Source organism: Oryza sativa, chromosome 8, assembly GCF_034140825.1.
Source record: "Oryza sativa Japonica Group chromosome 8, ASM3414082v1".
Lineage (NCBI taxonomy): Eukaryota > Viridiplantae > Streptophyta > Magnoliopsida > Poales > Poaceae > Oryza > Oryza sativa.
The window spans coordinates 19,510,067-19,531,901 of NC_089042.1; the positions used below are offsets into that span (position 1 = coordinate 19,510,067).

General features: G+C 43.8%; 1 protein-coding gene across 1 annotated transcript; it reads left to right on the forward strand.

Moving 5' to 3' along the window:
• The first annotated feature begins 8,684 nt into the window (after positions 1-8,684).
• LOC4345527 (heavy metal-associated isoprenylated plant protein 5) lies at positions 8,685-12,668 on the forward strand. Its single transcript, XM_015793140.3, has 3 exons — positions 8,685-9,551; positions 10,437-10,512; positions 12,181-12,668. Exons 1-3 carry the CDS (start codon positions 9,132-9,134, stop codon positions 12,300-12,302), a joined length of 618 nt encoding a protein of 205 aa, XP_015648626.1. The 5' UTR covers positions 8,685-9,131; the 3' UTR covers positions 12,303-12,668.
• Positions 12,669-21,835: the final 9,167 nt, after the last annotated feature.

The window sequence follows — 21,835 nt, forward strand, 5'->3', positions numbered from 1 at the left end:
AGAGATGCGGAAGAACTTCATTTATAAAGAGAGACTTCTAAGACTAAAAGAATGGTTGCACATTTCTGAAGATGAGGCCATTACGTTGCTTCCAGATGTGCCAAGCAACCAAGAAGAAGATCTCCAGAAAACCAGTCTGATTGAAGTGCCATCTTGAGTAAGCAATCCTTTGAAAAAATTCAAGATGAGAGTTCCAGGAAATTCCTAGAAACTGCCAACAAGCAATGCTAAAAGGACAATTGAAGAAAAGATGGTCTCTAGTTTTCCTTTGGTCAGTGTTACATAATGCACATGATAAATCATCATCTTCTTTGGCACAATGTCTCATGTCCAACATATCTCTTGTATTTAGCCTATCCTAGAACAATAACCAAGCAAAAACTTTGATTTTCATGACACACTTGGTCTTCCAAATCCAGATCAGGGGCCTGGGTACCTGGATGGTAGCAAAATTGAGTTTGTAGAACCTTTTAGGAGTATAACAACTGCTACTCCAAATGAAACTCCATGAATCACCAGTTCCTTGCTGTAGGTTAAGATGTGCCAGTTCAGTTTGAAGATGAAAATATTCACAATAAGCCTGATAAGAAAATGGTGGCATGAAAGAATCCTCCAATGGTCTTGCACACATGGCCTGTACTGAATCATTTTTATATAGGAATGATGCATAGAGGTGCTGATACTGCTGACATTTGAATTGATCATTCCACAGGTCAGTCCAGAATAGAGCTGTGGTTCCAGTCCTTATGTTACATTTGGCAATACCTCTAAAAAACATCCACAAGAGCAAAAATATCCTTCAATCAAAAAGAGCCTTTGTTTACTAAGTGTGGGACTGTAGAAGTCAGATAAGAATTTCCCACCAGGTTAACCCAAGGAATATCAGCTCCAGAGTAAACATTAACAAGATGTTTCATAAGTAAGGCTGCATTTTGGACTCTTAGATTAACCACACCCAATTCACCCTTTTCTTTCGGTGTACAAACCTTCTCCCATGAGGCCAGAGATTTTCTGGTTGATCCAAAGTTATTTCCTCTCCAAAGGCAATTCTTTCTTGCAGTATCAGTGGCCTTGATGACTGTGACAGGCAGTTGTAGAGCACACATGTAGTATGTCGGTATTGATGAAAGAACTGAGTTTATTAAAGTTAATCTACCCTCTTAGGATAAAATCATTGAACTTGCTGCCAGTCTTATGTAATAATTGGCTGTAACTTTTTGAGTAAAGCCCGGGTTGTTACATTCCATTATCTAAAAAAAAAATATATTATTGTCAATCTCGAAAGGGGAAGGTTCATAATGAATATGCATTTTTTTTTCTATTGTAAGCTCTATATACGCAACTATATATCTAGTGGTGGGTAAAGAAAAATTTTTGACACAGACAAACTAAATTGTTTGCTAGTGTTAGCTATAAAAATAAGGCAAATTTTGCTACAGGATATCGTGACTTCGCGGTTTTAGCCATAGGACACCGCGCGAAGTGACTTTTGGGGGAAGACACTCTGAAAAGTTGGATATTGGCTGGTGGACACCGCAACCATTAAAATAATAATTTTCAGGTGAGGAGGAGAGAGAAATCGTGTGAAATGTCAAAAGTGCCCTTGGGTCCACATGTCAGGTCTGCTCTTCCTCTCTCTCAGGCGACAGCAACAGGGAACGGCGACGGCGCCATCCGTTAGCTCGGCCATGGCCGTCTCCACGCCGCGCTGACCACCGCCATGGCTGGGACCGCGACCTTCTCTCCAAGGCGGAGCAGTGGGGGGTTTCCGTCCGCCTCTCCCGTCCGTCGCCCCACCGCGGCGCCGACGACGCCACCCGCCGCGGCCACTTGGCCCCGGGCGCCGGTGCCCAAGCCGTAGCCGGCGCGCCTGTGCGTAGCCGGTCCGCCGTGTCGCCACACTTAGTGAAGGTGTTGGCCTGTGACAGGAAAAGGGGAAGAGAAAGAAAAACGAAGAAGAAGGTGATGAAGAAGAGAAAACGAAAGACATGCCGCCGCAGGGCCGTGCTGTGCTGACCAGCCGCCGCACCATGGCCGCGCTGTCCACCATGCGGTGGCTGAGCCACCGCGCCACTGCCACGCTGCGCCGGTGCCACAACCACGCTGGCACCGAGTGCCCACGCAGCCACTGCCTGACCAGGCCCGCGCGGCCGCCCACGCTGATGCCGTACTAATGCCCACGACGCATCCCGGATTCCCGGTCGCCGCACCCGCGCCATCCCGGCCTGCGCGTCGTGCCCGCACGGCCGCACTGCTCCACAACCACCGCTGACTGCAACCTCGGTGCTGGCTGCCGCCGGCCACCGTACCGTCTGCCTTGCCCGCGCCGGACCACGCCGCCGCCACATGGCTTCTCCCCGTCGTCGTCACCTGGCAGCGCCACCCCGCCGCACTGGCGCGTCGCCGTCGTCCGGCCACGCCGCTCTAGCAGTCGTGCCTTGGACTCCGCGGTCGCGAGCTTCTTGGGATTCCGTCTTAGACCATCAAGTGGATCGCCCCGCCGGTGATGGTCGGCACGCGAAGCGCGCTGGCGGCTAGCGCGTGCGTCACGTCGAGGAAGAACGCCGTCGTTCCTGTTGCTGCCGCCTGATAGAGAGAGGGGAATAGCTGACATGTGGGCCCAAGGGCACTTTTGACATTTCATGCGATTTCTCTCTCCTCCTCCCCCCAGAAATTATTATTTTAATCGGTGCGGTGTCCACCAGCAAATATCCAACTTTTAGAAGTGTCTTCCCCCAAAAGTCATTTCGCACGGTGTCCTACAGCTAAAACCACAAAGTCGCGATGTCTTATGGTAAAATTTGCCTAAAAATAATATATATCCTATTCTTCCAATTACATAGAATTTTAATGGAGCATTCGTCGACCAGTGACTTTATCATCTATTTATTTCTAGTGACAAAACGAATCGTGAAGTGTAAAAGACCAAACCTATGGTTCATTTCTCCAAATGCGGAGTGAATGGGATGCGTAGTGCTCTGTGCTCGTATCAACATCGATTTGAAACAGGTGGTGGCATGGTCTATTTCTTTCGTGAACTACTTAGTCAATTGTTAATCTTCAGTGCTATCTGGAATCCTCGATGTGCATTGATGATGAAAAGGATCAAAATAAAGCTAGCGAAGCTAATTTTATTTTTCTCAACTACGAAGTATGGTGCTTATTAAGATCCATATATGAGGACAAATAATACTAAATGCTCAAGGTGACACGAGGTATGTATGCTTGGCGTTCTTCCCCACTTCCAAAGAAGAGTATTATAATGATGACCTCTATTGGTACTATTATGATATCAATGTCATTACTAGTAGAAATAGCTTTGAGTCATTAGTTTATAACTAGGAAGATAGCCCGCGCACATGCGCGGGCATCTTATCTGATGTTGTTTTAAATTGTGTTAAGAATATTTTATGTGTGGGTGACTTTTCTTAAAATTATTCTTTGACGCTATTGTAAATGTGTTTTTGTCACTAATTTGTTTTGGATTGCTTTGAATTTTGCTTATGATTTTCTTATATTTACCCTTGGAAGTTTAAATTCTAAATTAAAATTAATTGGAACTACGCCGTTTTGAAACTATGAGAAAATATGTTGTCATAATAATGGAGTTGGTTCTTGTAAAACTATCATTTGTACTATGTGTATTTACTTTTTAATATTTAGCATATCTTATCTTTTTTAGAGTTTTTTTTATGTTTCTATGCTTGAAGAAACAAAATTGCTTTTATACCACATATGTATTTATGAATTTTAGGATATATTAAGTGAATATATTTTCTAATTAAAAAAAATCTATTAATTTACTTCTACTCTCTTCTTTTTTTTCATACGTTTTCTTATTTTCTTTGAAAAATTAAATTGATTTCAAAGAATAGCACAATCATATAAATTTAATTAGTATGTGTAAAGAGTTTATAAATGTTTAAGTGCCATGGGCTAAATTGCACTTTTGTTCGATCAATTCTTTTTATCAAGTATGTTTTACTGCATGCACTCTCATAAATATGTTTAGTATGATTTCCCTAACAAACCAATCTTAAGGCTGTGTTCTTCCCCCCGTTTTCCCAACCCATCTCTTTCGTTTTCCGCGCGCACGTTTTTCAAACTACTAAACGGTGTGATTTATGCAAAAACTTTCTATATAAAAGTTGTTTAAAAAAATCATATTAATCTATTTTTTTAAAAAATAATTAATACTTAATTAATCATGCAATAATACAAGCTTTGATTTGTGTGTCCCTCCTCCCGAACACAGTCTTAGTACGAAGTTCCCATATACCGTACGTACTTAATAGAAAGCAAAGAGAGAGAAAACATGACTTGTACTTCGTCTATTATTTTGTTATTATTTAGAGGATTAATATAGTCTCTAAAACGTAGAACAATGGTAGTGGTAAATATGATTGATACATTAGGTTATCCCGGTATATATGGATCAATAGTATGGACCCCTATATATAAGCATACTTATACGATGATATAATCTACTTCCATTATTTTTTTTTCATGATTTGTCAAATCTCCAATGCCATGCAAAGTACCAAGATTTGTGAACTGATAACCGATATATAGTGATATAATTTATATTGTCATATTTTCCATAATTTTCATATCCGTTTGCATTGAATTACATGAAAAGAATAAAAATGATATCTAAAATATAATTTCCCTTTACAAGTTGAAATATAGTAAATATACATAATAAATTATTAATTTAATGGTAAATAATATAATTATGTAAACTTTGTTTTAAAATGCGGTAAAGCTAATTGAGTTATGCTTGTTTGTAAAGTGATTTAAACAATTTGTTAAATCCGATAGATGTTTTGCGTTTTTTCAGACTTTCTAGGATTTTCCCTAATTTATTAGAGCACCAAGTGACGGCTTGAGAGTTCAAGGAAGTTTAATAGACTTTTATTATATAATTGAGGCTCTTTGGATGGTACACAAAAGCAAAGTATAGGTCCGCATGTCTTTTTTCAAAATATACATGGTTTTTCATTGTTGTTATTTTGGCTATGCATATTTATAAAGTTCTATACTTCATAATCTACACGGTAAATTTTGTTTTGTATACTTTTATGAGTAATTGGATGGTGTAAAAAAGAGCAATAATCTAAGTTAACATGTTAGTCTTTTTCACAACATATGTGGGTCTTAAAATTGTTGGTTTAATTGTCAGGAATACAACTTTTGAATTAGCCTTTTTAATATAATAATCCAATGAGAGAGTTTGTTGGCCGAACTTAATCTTTTTATACACGCAACACGTACATACTAACTACTCTCCCTCCGTTTCAAAATGTTTGACACCGTTAACTTTTTAGTACGTGTTTGACCATTCCTCTTATTCAAAACATTTAAGTAATTATTTATTCTTTTCATATCATTTGATTCATTATTAAATATACTTTCATGTACATATATAGTTTTACATATTTCACAATTTTTTTTAATAAGACGAACGGTCAAACATGTGCTAAAAAGTCAACGGTGTCAAACATTTTAAAACGGAGGGAGTACGTATTTACGTATTAGAGATCGGATGAGTGATTTGCCGGATTGATCAGGAGGAGTGATTAGCCGGATGTTATTTTTTTTCTCAAAACTTTTAGGATTGGAGGCTTTGTTTTTGTAACAAAAGATAGATTTTATGGTCTAAATAATATGTCTACCAATTTAAGTGAAAATTGATGGATAAATACTTTTATTAATAAATGTAGTCTAAAATAATGGGCACATAATATAATATAATGGGTCTAAACTTTATTTTCAAGTATTATAGAGCTAATTTATCTATATATGTTTGTGAAGAGTTATATGCTGATATATAACTATTATTTAAAATTTATTATCACTGATAATAATTATTATTGTGTCATATACATACATGGAAAAAGAAAAAAAAAGAAGGTCAAATACGTACGTACGTTCATACTGAACGGAAAGGAATAGTGAGATATGTAAGGGAGGAGGAGGTTGGTGGGTTATCTGTTTGTTTTAAGAGATCTAATCTAACGGTTTATAATATTGGACCCACCGATTTAAGTGAAAATCGATGGATAGATGTTTTGTTATTTTCTCAGTTTTTCTATGATTTCTCTAATTTATTAGAGCGCCAAGTGGCGGTTTGAGAGCGTTTTGGGGAAGTTTAATGGACTTTTAGTATATAATAATAGAAGATTTCTACTATGGTAGAATCAATTATCTATCTCTTTAATTCTATTACTAGTAATTGATATGATGTAGTACTAGTATATATAAATAGATACACTCGGTCAGATGAGAAAAGATGGAAAGTCCAGAATAATTATAAATATAAGATGACATGCCATTTGGTATGGTCTTTAACATTGAACATATGGTCATCATTTTCTTTTAGAAGGCATAGCCCGAAAATCATTTCGCCATTTCGAAGTTGCCTTTCTCTCTTTCTTTATAAGCTATATAATCATTTCACCATTTTTAATATTTACATTATTGTTAGTAAAATATGAAGTAGGGTGATTGTTGATAGTAAACCTCTTCAAATGCACAAAGGATGGCGCATATCATGAATAATAATAGTGCTCTATCTCAATCTTGACATGGAATATTTTGGGAAATATATATTGGAAACTTCATATACAGTGCAAACCTCAAAATAACTACCGTTAGAAGAAAAAAAAAAGAGGTCTGAGATTGTCCATGTCACTATCTTTTTTATCCAACTGTTGTTTTAGGTTTACACTGCATATGGAAGTTTGCACTATATATTTCCCAGAATATTGTAACATGTGCTACCTTCCAGAATATTTCATTTTAACCAAATTTATAGAAAGTCAAAGCAACATCTTCAACACAAAACAAATTTACTATCAAAATATATTTAAGGCTAGATTTAATGAAGCTAATTTGGTACCGAAGATGTTGCTAAAATTTTTAAAAAATAGTCAAACTTAAAAAGTTTGATAAGAAAAACAATTAAAACGTCTTATAATATAAAATGGAGGGAGAAGTTATTTTCTATCGCATGCTACTCTGAAAATGCAAATATATATACATCCATCTTCTACAATATATCTTTATCCAGATATGCATTCATGAGTACTGGTATACAACATATGATGGTCAATTGGCATCTTTCTGGCCTCTTCTTAATATTAAAAGCATGTAGCTATTTCCTTTTGAAAACTTATCTTAGCAACTACCGATCTCTACCCTATAATGACAAGTCAACTAGGATAGACCTGACGTAAATATGGTCTATCTCTCTAAAACGCAGAAAGTTGGTCTTCTCAACCTCCATAGGAAGTACAAATGGTATATATGCATATCAAATCTTTATTTATCAATAAATATTTGCATTTAGACTGGTATATATACATATCAAACCACATATATATATATATATATATGGTTTTTCTTTTCATTTAGACTCTATTTGCTTGATTGTTCATATCTACATGACAATAAATATAAAGATAAAGATAAAAAACTATTTTCGTATTATCAATTGTAAAGTGCACTTGTCATTATATAACCATCTCAAATGAGAAGGGAAAACCCAGCTGGCACACTCAATGCTCTTCACGGTATCAAAGGAAACAGCTGATCACAATATGCAAAATATGCAATGCTCTAGTGATACATATATGGCCACATTTGATAAATAAAGATTTGATATGTAGAAATAATTTCAAATATTAATATAATTAATGCTAGTAAAACATATATTGCTGGATTAATTGTTAGACTGACACAAGCATGAATATGAAAAAAACACGTGGCGTCTTATATTTAATAACAACGAGCATCTGCAACCGTCCTCCTCTTATGACGTAAAAAGGTAACGTAAGACAAAACCGTTTTGTTTTTCTCAACTCTAAAGATACATCTTATTAAATATGTGTTTTTACACAGTTTACAAAGTCTTTGGTAGTAACGTTTGCATGTCTTCAAGTTACGTACATATCTTATCACCTTAGCGATGTACTCGTCACGTTTGACCGACAACGCACTGTCAAACCGCCTACCAAGGTATAGAGAACCAACTAACATAAAAACTCTTATATATATCTAACCGCTTATATATCCACCAGCACCCAAACGGTTCATAGAAACTAAGATGCTATACTAACAAGTATGCTTCTCCCTTTGGTTCCAAAATATAAATATTTTTAGAGTTTAAATTTATTTTAAAATGCAGCCATTTCTTCACATACCCCTCATCTTAACCAATCGCAAGTATCTCTCATTTTATTCTTCACCTGCTTTATCTTTCGAACTAATCTCCTTGGAAAAAAAAATCTTCTGAACTAATCACAAATTTCCACCATACAATGCCGCTGTACTTCATTAAGCCTCGTGAAAACCTCTAAACATAATAACGAAGCAAAACCGTTAATTCTCCTTCACATCAAAGAAGCAAGATCGGGGAGGGGCCCGGTGAAGCAACAAGAGGGGGAAAAAAAAACCCAATTATTAACCTTTTGCCCTTAACTGCATCTCCCGCCCGTGTTCCGGCGGAATTCCCCTGTCCCATCGCACTATCTACCTTCAATTTCTCTCGCGGCAAAGAAAAACAAACCGACCCGACCCGACGCCCCGGTCGCTCGCTCGCCCGCCGTGAAAAGTGCCCTTTTTTCCTTTCAAGTTTCAACGACACGGATGAGGCCGCCGGATCCGGGAGCGCGACGACCCACCCCGTCGTGTCATCGCCGCGCGTGCACCAGAGGACCAGACCGACCGGCGTCGCAGGGGAAGGCATGCATGCACACAGCACACTGGCTGGCATTGGCAATAATTCCAGCCTTTGTCTCGCGTCGGCACCACTACGCTACACACGCAATCTCACCAGCGCCCGCGCGCGCGCGCGAGTACGTGTTGTCGAGACGAGACGAGAGAACCATGCTACTAAACCCCCTCCATTAATTCCACCGTGATTCCATCTCCTTTGTCCTCCTCCTCCTCCACCGCTTCGTCTCTCTCTCTCTCTCGCTTTCCTCTCTTATATATCGCCTCCTCTCCTCCTCCTCCTCTGCATCGCCATTGCTGCCTAGCTATTCTACTAGCTTTGTTTCTCTCTTGGCGACGAGGCTGTGGAGAAGGGGTAGAAGCAGTACGTCTTGGTGGTGGCAGCGTTTTGGGGGATGAGGGCGGGCGGGATGCTGTGCCGGTCGCAGGCGGCGACGGCGGTGTGCGTGCCGGGGGACGCGCGCTCCATGATCGTGTCGCGCCGCGCCGACCGCACCATCGCCGAGGACGCGCGCCTCGCGCACGACGTCAGGTACGCGCGCCTCGGCGCTGCTGCATCCGCCGGCGGCGCGCGGGTCCCGTCGCGGCGGTTCGCGGCGCCGAGGCAGGCGCTTACTCCTCCTCCTCCTCCGCCGCCGCCGCCGCAGCCGCCGAAGCAGCACCGGCGCCCTCGCCGCGGGGCCGGCGTCGCGGTGACGTTCCCCATGGTGACCAAGAGCCCCAAGGAGACCCCGGCGAGGGAGATGGCCGCAGCCGCCGCCGCCGCCAAGCGCGCGCCCCTCGCCGCCGCGTCGCCCGGCGACCAAGTCCTCCAGGTACGTCTACTCTGCTCGTTGCTCTCCTCTCTGTTCTGCACACAAAATTCTTACCACTTACTACCACTGATCTTACCACCATTTTGCACCTGCAATGAATCCTTGCAAGTACTAACTACGCTCAATTCACCTTTTCTCCTTTTAAAAAGAAAACAACCATTTGAAATTCTTATAGTACATCTTTTCAAGAGAATTTTGAGGTCTTTGACCATTAAAAATTTTAGGATTTGAAGAACGTTGAGCCGTAGTAACTCTAGGAAGTAATGATAATAACTCTCTGCTTGCCTCGTTTACGGTGAAGTGAAAACTGAAGGTGCCGCGAGCGTTACAGTAACACCATTTACGCCCAAATAAAGAAACAGAAAGGACTATGCCGCTGGGAGAACAGTGGAGCAGCGGCCACAAGGTGCGCTCTTCTTCTTCTGCAGAAGCAGCAGGCAGCAGCCACCACCACCAATACGCCCATGGCGCCAGTGCCTTCTGAAATCTGCAGAAGAGATAATGGAGACTTTGTGCCTCCTTTGCAGATTCAGACTAGCCACTGATGCATCGCCATCTCTCTCTGTTTCTCTCTACTCCATTGTTGCTGTTGCTGTTACGAGTTACGACTGTTAGTCTGTTACTGCCATTGCTTCTGTTCTCGTATTGAAAAAGAAGGATAAAAACCACTGTGTAAAAAAAATTATATATATATGCAGGGATAGAATCACTGTGTAACTGTGTAAGTCAGAGTTTACTTGGAGTGAGATCGATGATGCTGTTTCTTTGGTTGCTCTCACAGCTACTCACTCACGCACTCTCACACTGTTCTTGCTGGGAATCTTCTTGATTTGATATTGGGCTTTGCTTGGCGGTTGACAGCGTGCATTATGTATGTATTTGCAGGTGGTGGTCATGAAGGTGGCTATTCACTGCCAGGGGTGTGCAGGGAAAGTGAGGAAGCATATCTCCAAGATGGAAGGTATGTTTTCATGCTTGTACTTCCACTACTAGTGCTGCTATTTACCAATCTACCAATCAGAGAAGAGGTTATCATTGCAATGTGAAATTTTTGTCACCATGCATATGTGTATTAGCTTCTTTTCTGTTTTGGTTTAGCCATGCTGTGTCTTCTTCCTTTTTAAGTATGAAAAACACCATCAATTTATATCCAGATCCTTATCCATTTTCAACCTTGTATACCCTCTGCTTTTGGTCATAGTGCTAAGTCCTAGAATTGGAGTACATATTTTGAATTGTAGGGGAATCAGGGGATACTTGGCAATTAATACCACTGGAGTAGTTTAGTATTAAGTTGTTAAAAAGAAGACATTGCTGGAATGTTTACTGGGTTTTTTGTGCAAAATTCCTTGCTGATTAGTGATTACACATATACACCTTTAGACATGGTCTAGTCTACCCCATCAGTACTGCAGCTCTCACAGTATACTATGTCCTGGAGCTATGAAGATCACATGCATGTATAGTTCTCTTTGCTGTTGCATCTTCCTTAATTCCACTGGGCACACATGCCGTAGGACATATACTACTGATCATATATCCAACCATTGCATTAACTAAGAAGAAGCTTAGTGACCATAACATAATTGGCTTAATTAGTACTCCTGTACCAGAATAAAAGTGGTCAACACAGTAGGTAGTACACATTATGCTAAACTCCCATGTCAACGCTGACAGTGATGGCTATAAGTTCAGAAAATAGAATTGTGCTGTTTAAAATAGCTAGAGAGATCAAGTGTAGGTCACTCAACTACTTCTACTAGTGGTAATACTACTGCCATTCTGGAAGTAGGGAAATTAAACCAACTTTTTAAATTAACTACTTGTAGAGTCTGAACAGATCGATCACATGGATGTATGGTGCGTATATGTATGTATACAGCTAGTCGTCTGAAGAACGAGTACTTGCATAAGAAAATGTTCAGTTAATTTAATTAAGCACCCTTGTAACAGGCATTCATATATTGAGTTAACCAGAGCACAAGCTACACAATTATTAGATTGAATCTAGATATCTTTGATAGCTAAAAGTTTAGCACTGGTTGCATGTAGTGATTCTGAATTTCTGAAAAAGCTCTGACCAAGCACTTCGAACTGAACATCTATATCTTTCTATCAACTATCAAGCCATTGGAAAATGTTACTATTTCTCCGGGGCCCACATGCCAGTTTGTCACCCAGCCCCTTCTCTACCCCCCAGAATTAATTTGCACCCCCCCTCATCAATCACTACAGAATGTGGTGACGTACTTGCGTGCGTAGGAGGACTCACGTGCCTGTGCTGTACTTACCAAGATAGATAGATAGATAGATAGATATACGAGTAAAAAAATGTAGTAAAAATTATACTGCTCTACAGTGCACACAGATGCAGGACGTACGTACGTATTGCATGTTACTGTGCTTTCTTCTGCAGAATGCATGCACTGCAGCATGTAGCTAGTGACTGTCAAAAACTGCATATGCAGATTGCAGAGTGGCCGCATAGACATGAAACACTGAAACTAACCTGGAGTATAGGAGTAGTACGTAGTAGAGTAGAGCAGTAACTTTTTTTTCTTCTCTTTCGTTTGGATTTTTTTTACTCTGTGGGTGAAGGAAGGAATGAATGTTTGTGTGTATAATGCAGGTGTGACGTCGTTCAGCATCGACCTGGAGAGCAAGAAGGTGACAGTGATGGGTCACGTGTCGCCGGCGGGCGTCCTCGAGAGCATCTCCAAGGTCAAGAAGGCCGAGCTCCTCTTCCTCTGATCATCATCGTCCTCTCGCCGTCGCCGTCGCCGGACGCCGCCGGCGCGTCGCCATGGATGCTAGCTTCGCTGAGAAAGAAGTATATGCTTTCTGCATGCGAAATTCTTCTAGCTAGCTAGTAGCTACTGGGCACAGCAAGAAGAGAGAGGTTAATTAGAGGAGAGATAGAGGGAGAGAGAGAGAGAGACAGAGGCAGGGGTACATGCTGTGATAGATCGATGGGTGAAAGCTTAGAGAGAGGCAGGGGCAGAGGCAGGCATGCGTGGTGAACTGTGCGTTGCTGGTGTCTTGTGCTGTGTCGTGTACTCGTGTGTGTGTGTCCATGCATATGCTTTGCTTTACTCAATCCTTTTCTCTTTTCTTTTATTTTCTTTTACCTTACATGCATGTTGCTGTGGTCTCCTCTCTCACATTCCTTCTCTCTCTCTCTCTCTCGATCGAGATCGATCGATCGATCAGTTGTCTGTTGGGTTGGACTTGGAGCTAGAGCTGATAGCATGCATGGTGGCATGGTGTGAGATATATTCCTCGCCGAGGTGTCGCCATGACCGAGCTCAGCTTGGCTGCTTCCGTTTGGCCCCGTTCCTTTTGACTGCATCTGTTTCTAGCTACACTCTAGCTATACACTCCTTGGGGCCAAGCTAGCTAGCCACAGCCAGCTGCAGATTCTCGCCTCCCACTGACAGACAGGTGGGGCCCGCGTAACGTATTACTATTAGACAGTGGTATTACACTATTACATATTATTATATGCACTTGCTTTGGTGCTCAGTGATCACCAAGAGACGCTTCTGAATTCTCTTCAGTTTTAATTTATTGCGATTGTAGTGAGATCGATGAACTGATCATATTTATGTCGGTATAGTTTTTGTAGCCATCTTGTGAGAGGCTGTGACCCTCGTGACAAGCATCATGTTTATATATCGATCTCGTATTCTCGTGCGTGTCATCGTGGACACGGGACAGCTCACTCATCGCAAGAGCGTACAAAATTAAAGCTTTGTGATTAGATCAAATATTGCAACCATATGCTACGCAACAAGATGAACGATTGATCGTAGTTTTGGGGTCATCTGGACCTTGTGCTAATCACGCAAGCAACTAGGATGGAGAGACAAGACCAATTGGGGATCAGGATATATACGGGCAAAAAGGCATTACATTTCCACATGATAAAAAAGTATACAAGTAATGATGTACGGGGCAATAATTCTGATGATTCAGGTTGGACGTTCTGACTGATGTCCACATCCTTGCTTATTCTCTTGGGATACTGATGCCCTTGACCGTGACGGAAGAACTAATTACTTTGGCTTTGACCGGTTAAATAAACGCCTAGTTTGTCGATGCTTTTGTTGCCGACAACACAACATTGATGCCCGATGAATATACAATTGATTCATCAAGTAATTATTTCAGGTGAGAACGTGATATATATGTACCAGCTGAAAAGGACCAAACAGAAAACAATTCACAAATATGGGTGTACTTTATGCGAATGTAATGTCACAACTGACAACAAGGAGAATTCCTGATAAAAAATCATGTAAATAGTCATGAAAAATTCTTAAAATAATTAAAACAATCATATATCATACATATATGTAATTTTACAAAATCAAGTCTAAACTCAATTCATGCATTGATAAAAATAGGGACAAATCCAAAACAAATTAATGAACAACTTGTATTTGAGAGAAAGCGATACATGAGGGGACATCCCTATATATTCACGTGACACCAAAATAGTTAAATATCCAACTATGATCAGTAAACTCGCCGTATAATGGTGAACTCATATTAGGGCTGATCTATATAGATTTCACAAAAAGTATAGTGGTGGGGGTGATCCCCCCCCCCCCAACATCGCTCCCACTGCAGGGCGCCGCCGTTCCTCCTCCTTCCCCCTCCCGCCTTGCTGCCGTCCGAGTGGCTCGCAAGGACGGCAGCGGCAATGTTCTCTCTTCCCCCTCCCTACTCCCCAAAGGTGCCATGATGGCTGGAGAGCCACGGTGCACCAAGGAGGCAGAGACGCCCGCTGCTCAGATCCAGGCCCTCCTCGGCCGGATCCGGCGAGGAGCGGGGATGTGGGCTGGAGCAGTGGCACTGAAGATGGCAGGGAGCATCTCCAATCTAGGCAAATTGGCCTCCAACTCAAAGAGGGAGTGTCGCGGCCAGATCTGACACCCCTGCGGACGGATCCGCAGCCGCCGCGGTTTTCGCGCCAGTTTGCGGACGACTACATGACACCGAGGGTGAGGCGCGTGAGGAGACGCTGTGACTCAAAGAAGGTACCGATCAGTGCCCGTAGCAGCGGAGCGAGGTGACCGCCGCAATGTTGCGTCGTAGGTGACGGTGTTGCGGGTCAGCAGCATGGGGCGGTGGCGGGTTGTGGCCGTGGAGGAGGGAGAGGCAGCCGTGGAGGGAGAGACGGAGTCAACTATGGATGACGGGGCTTTCGTCGCACTGTGAGGCATCGAGGATGGCAGAGAGCCTTCGCGTCGAGGCTGCGTAGGGCTACTTGCCGGTGGAGGGACGCTGGTTCAGCATGCTGAAGGAGGTCATTTGGTGGTGGGGTGTTGGGATGGCGACGGCTTGGTGGTAACTGGTGATGCGGGTGAAAGTTTAGCTCGATGTTTTCGGGCTGACAACGACGACGCCTTTGGGCGTCGTGTTCCCCCTCTAGGGCCACTACTACAATACGCATTATTCCGGGCGGTTGGATAGATTATCCTGTGCGGTCGCCCAGCCCGCATGCAGCTCATCGTCAGGGAAAATCTTTATTTTCGCGTGCGGGTGGGCCGACCGCACGGGATAATCGATTATCCCGTGCGGTTTGGTTATACGGACCGCACGGGATATTCTATTATCCCGTGCGGTGCAGTAAGGCCGACCGCACGGGATAATCTATTTTCCCGTGTGGTCAAATTAAGTTGCCCGCATGGGATAATAGGTTATCCAAGACGGCTAGCACGTGCTAGAGCGACCGCACGGGTTGTCCCGTGCGGTCGCTCTAGCACGTGCTAGCCGTCTTGGATAACCTATTATCCCGTGCGGTCTGTATAATTTGACCTCACGGGACGATAGATGGAAAATTAGCCGAAAATTAGTCAAAACATCAAATTAAATCATATTACATAGAAAGTGTTATTACAAGCATCCCCCACGACAAATACATCCATTTAGTCCACAGCATGTTGCCTCTCCCACTCTCTTAGATTCTTAAATTTGGGGTCCGTAGCAAGTTCGCTATGAGGATCATGGAACTCTCCTAGATGATTACAGATGTCACGACGAATGTACCGGCACAAGTCCGTGCACAAGTTGATAAGCGTTTTCTGATCGAACCGGCTTGCGCTATAAGGGATACTCAGGAGCTACAGAAATTAAAAGACAAATGATTTGTGTTACAGTTTGGTTTAATGAACTATTTGCAATATCTAAGGAGAGTTTAATGACTTACATCTGTAAACTCAGTTCTGTATCTCCCATTGACCCTGAGCATCTCGCACAAGTAATAACCGCATAGGTTCGTCAAGCTAGGTTGCTTATAACACTGCATACACAAGTGGACACGTCAGAAGTAAGAAGTGACAATCGTGATGTACATACCGAATAAATGCTGATATACCGGCCAGTGTCCTCTTATGTACAGTTTCTCTCTACTTGGATTCTTAACATACCCGCCATGTTTCTTATAACGGTCGTGTGCTCTACAAAAATAAATTAATTAATTATGATAAATCTAATGTAATGATCTTTACGGAAAGTTGGAATCTTTACGGAAATTGTTTCGAACTTACAAGTTCAGCAAGCATAGGAACTCCATGTACGCGTCCTTGTCATAGTCCGCCGGATCAAGAACTACGACGGTTTGGTCCGTTGGATAGACGAGGAATTGTATGTAGTGTTCGCTACGAACACGGATTATGAAATTACGTGAGACATATTTTCATGCACTGTTATTAATATGTGAACAGAAATATGTCGAAGTTGCTTACCCAAAGTAGTACGGGACCATGATGACTCGTTTGTCGGAGTGTGCGAGAAATGAGGTGGCCAAGTAATTTCCCACCTCGGCCATCTTTCTCTTATGCAGACGCTCGATGTAATCTTTTTTCTCCTAAGGTGTCTTATTCTTTAGTACCGCACTATCCTCCGATATCCGCACAGTGTGGGCCGTCTCACAAACCATCATTGGATTTACGTAACCGATTGAGGCCCCCGTTCTTTGAGCGTCTACCCATTGTGACCTAAGGAAATTTGGAAGTTAGAATAACTAACAATTATATTGGCACACATTGGGTAATAACGAAGTACATGGAATGCTTACAGGTACCACGCGGCGACGAGATTGATATCCATTTTATCCATCTTAAAGAATACGTGGAGGTCCTTGAAACTGAAGGCGAAGTTTGCATTAGGTCCATCCTTGAAAGCGCCTTCCAGGACATGCACAGTAATTATCCCGAGACCTAACTCACTTGCCCTCAAGTACCACTCATGCATCAACCTCATTTGCCATGGGAGTTCACACATTAAGTTGAACGGCAAAAACGACTTGCCATATTCATACTCCTTAGGCACTTCATCGGAGGTCCAAGATTGCATTTTGTTAGCAAGACCTACAACGCTCTTCTGTGCGTCCGAATACTGATCAGGTCCAACTGGCTTTAGCGGACCCCTTCGACCCTTGAAAGATTGCAAAACCATCCGCGTCTCATACTCTGCCATTTTCTCCTTGTTGTACGTGGATACCATAACGGGTATGAGCTTGCGGGCTTCACAAGTTTTTGGCTGCTACTTTGATGTATCTGGCTGTGGAGGTGGCACATGTTCGTCAAGAGGTGGAGCAAGATAGGACTGACGAGCAGGAGACGGCTGCCGAGGTAGGGTAGTTGGGGAGTTAGGTGCTACTTTTTGTGGAGGTGGAGAGGGACCTCTAAGTGGTGATATCTGTGGGAGTGGAGATCCGGGTGGGGTAGTGCAGATCGGAGGGGACGGCGGTGCAGGAGGTGCAGCCGTAATTGGCACCGATGGAGCTAGTGTCATCGATGTGAACTGTCCAGTGAGGATGATGTCACGACGATGCCAGAGTATGAACTGGTTAACCACATCCCCGAGAAGTTCAATCCCCTCTGGTGTTGGGATGTCAAGCTCCAACGACATCTGGTCGCCATGAACACGTGCGACCTGAACCCTTGCGTAGTCCGCCGAAATTGGGCTGTTATGGAACTATCTCCCCAGTATCGCCAATCCAGACGCAACCTCCTTTGTTTTTCACACTCTCCCTATCGGAACGACAAGGTTGCACAGTGTCGGACCAGTTATACTATCTACCGGGTAGGTTGTATTTTCTACCGACCCGACAGAGCTTGGGATCTGTGTCGACTGCGAACCATGAGGAAGTAGGTCAGGGAAGGCTTGAGGATGTTGTGCGGCAAGACTGTAGAACTGTTGGGTGACTTGTTGTGTGACTTCATCTGTGATTTCCTGGCGCATCTTGGCCTTGTAGGCGTCGCGCTTCTTGTAACTTTGGGCTTCCTATGGAAACCCTACCTTCTAATTCGTCCTGCACGGCTGTCCTCTGACCCTACCGAAGTGTTCAGCAGTTCCCAAAGCTTCGGTCAGCTCATCATGTTGCCGTCGAGGGACGAACTCACCGGTCTTCTCCTTCTGGACGATCTGCTGGAGAGACGTTGTCACGTTCTGGATGTCCGGACAGTCCACCAACATCTCACCCTCTTCTGTCACTTCCCCCGAAGTTCTTGCCCACACCCAATTTCTAGTTCGCTTATTTACGGCTGCACAATCAAAGGTTTGCCTTCCGCCGCAAACTTTTCCTCCGTAGCTCGCCATTTCTTCTCGTGACCGGCGTATCCACTTGACCCTAACCTGTGTGGATATATGTTCTTCTTCGCCAGGTCCGACATCTTCTTCCTCCTTTCTAGAGCTTGAGGCGTTGTCATCTTGGGCACGAACTTGTCCCACTCAGCTGCTGAAACGGTGCCCCATTCTTCAAATGGAATCTTATTCTTCTTAACATAATTGGTGTTCATGTCCGACTTCCACTGTCGCCACCGATGGGCAATTGTTTGTAGTGCAAATTTCCGGCCAAGTGCATCCGACCCAGGCGGATAAATAAGGTGCTCCTGCAGACCTTCCCACATTAAGTTCTTGATGTGAATGCTAATGTGCTTCCATTTGTCCACGTTGAGAGGCCCATGAAGCCTTGCCAGCGCGCCGCATGTGGTGCTAAACTTCGCCCTTACATGTTCCGGCTCGACGGGTTTGCCGTCATTGTCGAGAGCAGCAATGTAGTACGTCTCCTTCGGCATGAGGTTCCTGCCCTTCTCGCCACGTTTTTTCTTTGGACAAGCTCCCCCACTCGTTGTCGTGTCCGTTCGCGGTGGTCCCGAGGTCGCTGTGTCCGAATCAGGTTCAACCCTGACGGCACTTCGTTTTGACCGACGACGGGTTGCCATCTGCACGGTTAAGTCATTAGACCGCTACGTCGAGGAAAGTTCAATTCAAAATATATATTTCGATAGGATTCAGTTATTACCGCCTGCTCAATAGGAATATAATCGGGGTCATCCTCAGGTCTTTCATACTGCAATTGCGCTAGTTCTAGCTCAAACGGGTCGCTCGGTGTGCGCCACGATTCCCCGCTCGACGCCGGTACCTTCCCGGCATCTTCTTCGTGTTGGGGCTTGTTAGTGACATCGGTTCTATGTCCGACGGAGCTGTCCTGCCCGTTAGGTTTATTGACCGTCGGTTCTGTGCCCACCGGAGCTGTCTTGCCCGACATCTTTGATTCGCGTTCTTACAATGGAATAATTTAAAACTCAATTTAATATTCGTTCAAATCCACTAAACTATCATAACCACTAAACTAAACTATCATATTAATAGCAAAGTAAAAAACATGTTTTGATCACATGGCTAGCTCGTGTGATCAAATATAAACCTCTAACTCCTAGCTGCATCGTCCTCGTGGATGGACCTGGAGCATCGACTTCCTTAAGGCAGTTCGTTCCGACCTTAACAAGGTTCCACTTCCTGCTTTCGTCCAAGACACTCTTGGAACAATGCAGGCAGCGAAACCTTGTATGGGTCGGAAAGAACGGCCTTAAGGAACGTCGAGCTCCTGGTCTATCCACGAGGCCGACGCATGTACGAGTCAGAGGTCTATCTTTCAATAGACGTGCTAGCACATTTTACAGATGACCAACACATGTCATATGTTGACGAAATGTTCTGTTTTTCCAATTTGTACTAGTCGGTTCCGTCCAGGAACTAAACCGACCAAGCCAACTTGGCAACCAAAACACTTCGTATTATAGCGGCATGATAACGTAAGAACTACACCTCCTATATCTAATTTTAGGAGATTGGTAAGGAAAGCAATATCGGTAAGGAACGTAAGATGGGTAACGATAGCAAGATTGGTAAGGATATTCATCACTATGCACACTATGAAAGCATATGGCCTCAGTTTTGCTCAGAAATTATTCATCATTTACCACAAGTGTAGATGGTCTGTTCTTATGTGCAAAAAAAAAAAACAAGTGAAGTCCCCCCCCCCCCAAAAAAAAATTCACAAGTGTAGCTGTTCTGTTCTCAAGCAAAAGTAAACAAGTGATGTGCCCCCCAAAATATTTCACAAGTGTAATTGTTCTGTTCTTGAGCATAAATAAACAAGTGAAGTGCCCCCAAAAAAATTCACAAGTGTAGTTGTTCTGTTCTTGAGGAAAAATAAAGGTTAAGTGCCCCCCAAAAAAAATTCACAAATGTAGTTGTTCTATTCTTGAGCAAAAATAAACAAGTGAAGTGCGCCCCAAAAAAGTTCACAAGTATAGTTGTTCTGTTCTTGAGAAAAAAAACAAGTGGAGTGCCCCACAAAAAAATTTCAGAGGACAAGTGTAGATGATCTGTTCTTGAGCATTCATCATTGGCCATTTATCACCAACATAAAACAGCCCACATATATCACCCACAAGTATAAAACATCCCACATATCACCCACATATAAATCAGCCCACATATATCACCCACAACAATCACCCACATGTATCAACCACAGTGAGGCATAAAACAGCCCAAAATAAACCCAAAACAACCCACATATATCACCCAAAATAAACATGTATAAAAAAGCATATATAAAACATGTGTGGAACAGCATATACAGTATAAACAAGTATAAACAACAAAAATAAACAGCATATATGTACATCACATATATATAAACATATAGAAGCAAAATATATTTCATCATGTATATGCACAACAGCAGCAGGGGCATAACAGCATCATTTGCAAATTAGTATTATATTTCAGCAGGGGCATATATTTCATCATGTGTAGAAAAAAAACAGCACAAAGTGACATAAAACAGCCATCTATCCCATATAGACATACATCTATCTATCACAAAGAGCACAAGTCCTATCTATCACAAATATCATCATCATCTCAAATATCATCTATCTATCACAAACAGCCATCTATCTATCACAAATCAACATTCATTCATCCATTCAACCTAAAATCATTCATTCATTAAAAAAATTCATCCAACATTGCATCTACTGCATGCATCATCCACTGCATCATTCAATCATCCATTCCACTGCATCATTCCATCCATTACCACTGCATCATCCAAAAAAAGAAGGCGGCGAAGAGAGGGGTACCTGGAGGAGGCTTGGGGAGGAGGTAGGAGGCGGCCGGCGGCTTGGTGGCGAGGTGGCCGGCCGCTGCTTGGGGGCAAGGTGGCCGCTGCTTGGGGAGGAGTTGGCCATCGGCTTGCAGAGGAAGTGGTCGGTGGCGTCGGCGGTGGCGTCGGTTGGTGGCGTCGTCGGCTTGGGGAGGAGGTCCGCCGTCGGTGGCGTCGGCGACGTTGGCGGCGTCGGTCGGGGAGGCAATCGGTGGCGGCGTCGATGGGGATGAGGTGGTCGGCGTCGGCGTCGGTGGGGATGAGGTGTTCGGCGTTGATGTCGACGGGGATGAGGTGGTCGGCGTCGGCGATGTTGAGCGAGGGGGGTGGAGGGGAGGGAGGCAGCGAGGGGGATGGAGGAGAGGGAGGCGGCGGTGGCGGTGATGTGGAGCGAGGGGATGGAGGCGGCGGACGGTGGCGGGCAGGGGGGAGAGGATGCGAGCGGCGGTGGTGTAGGAAGCCAATGAGTGGAGGAGGCGGCGGTGGATGCTGGGGAGGTGGGCACCAGCCCAGATCTGGGGGTGGAGGAGAAGAGGCGGCGGCGTGGGGAGTGGAAAAGAGGAGGTAGCGGCTGGCAGCGAGTGCGAGGAGGAGAGGAGGCAGGGGCGGCGAGGGTGAGGTGTTGAGGAGGCGCGCGCGTGGCAGCAACTTGGGGGGAGGATGAGAGCCGACGGCGTGGGGGGAGGAGAAGAGGAGGTGGCGGCTGAAGGCGAGTGCGAGGATGAGAGGAGGCGGCGGCGGCGAGGGCGAGGTGGTGAGGAGGCGCGCGGCCCGGCCGGATCTGGACGGCGTTGACCGGGGACGAGGAAGA

Excerpts from the sequence above, each read along its gene's own strand:
- LOC4345527 (XM_015793140.3), top strand. The coding sequence starts at position 9,132 with ATGAGGGCGGGCGGGATGCTGTGCCGGTCGCAGGCGGCGACGGCGGTG. Across the intron at positions 9,552-10,436 it reads CCGGCGACCAAGTCCTCCAG|GTGGTGGTCATGAAGGTGGC; the intron begins GTACGTCTACTC and ends ATGTATTTGCAG. Across the intron at positions 10,513-12,180 it reads GCATATCTCCAAGATGGAAG|GTGTGACGTCGTTCAGCATC; the intron begins GTATGTTTTCAT and ends TGTATAATGCAG.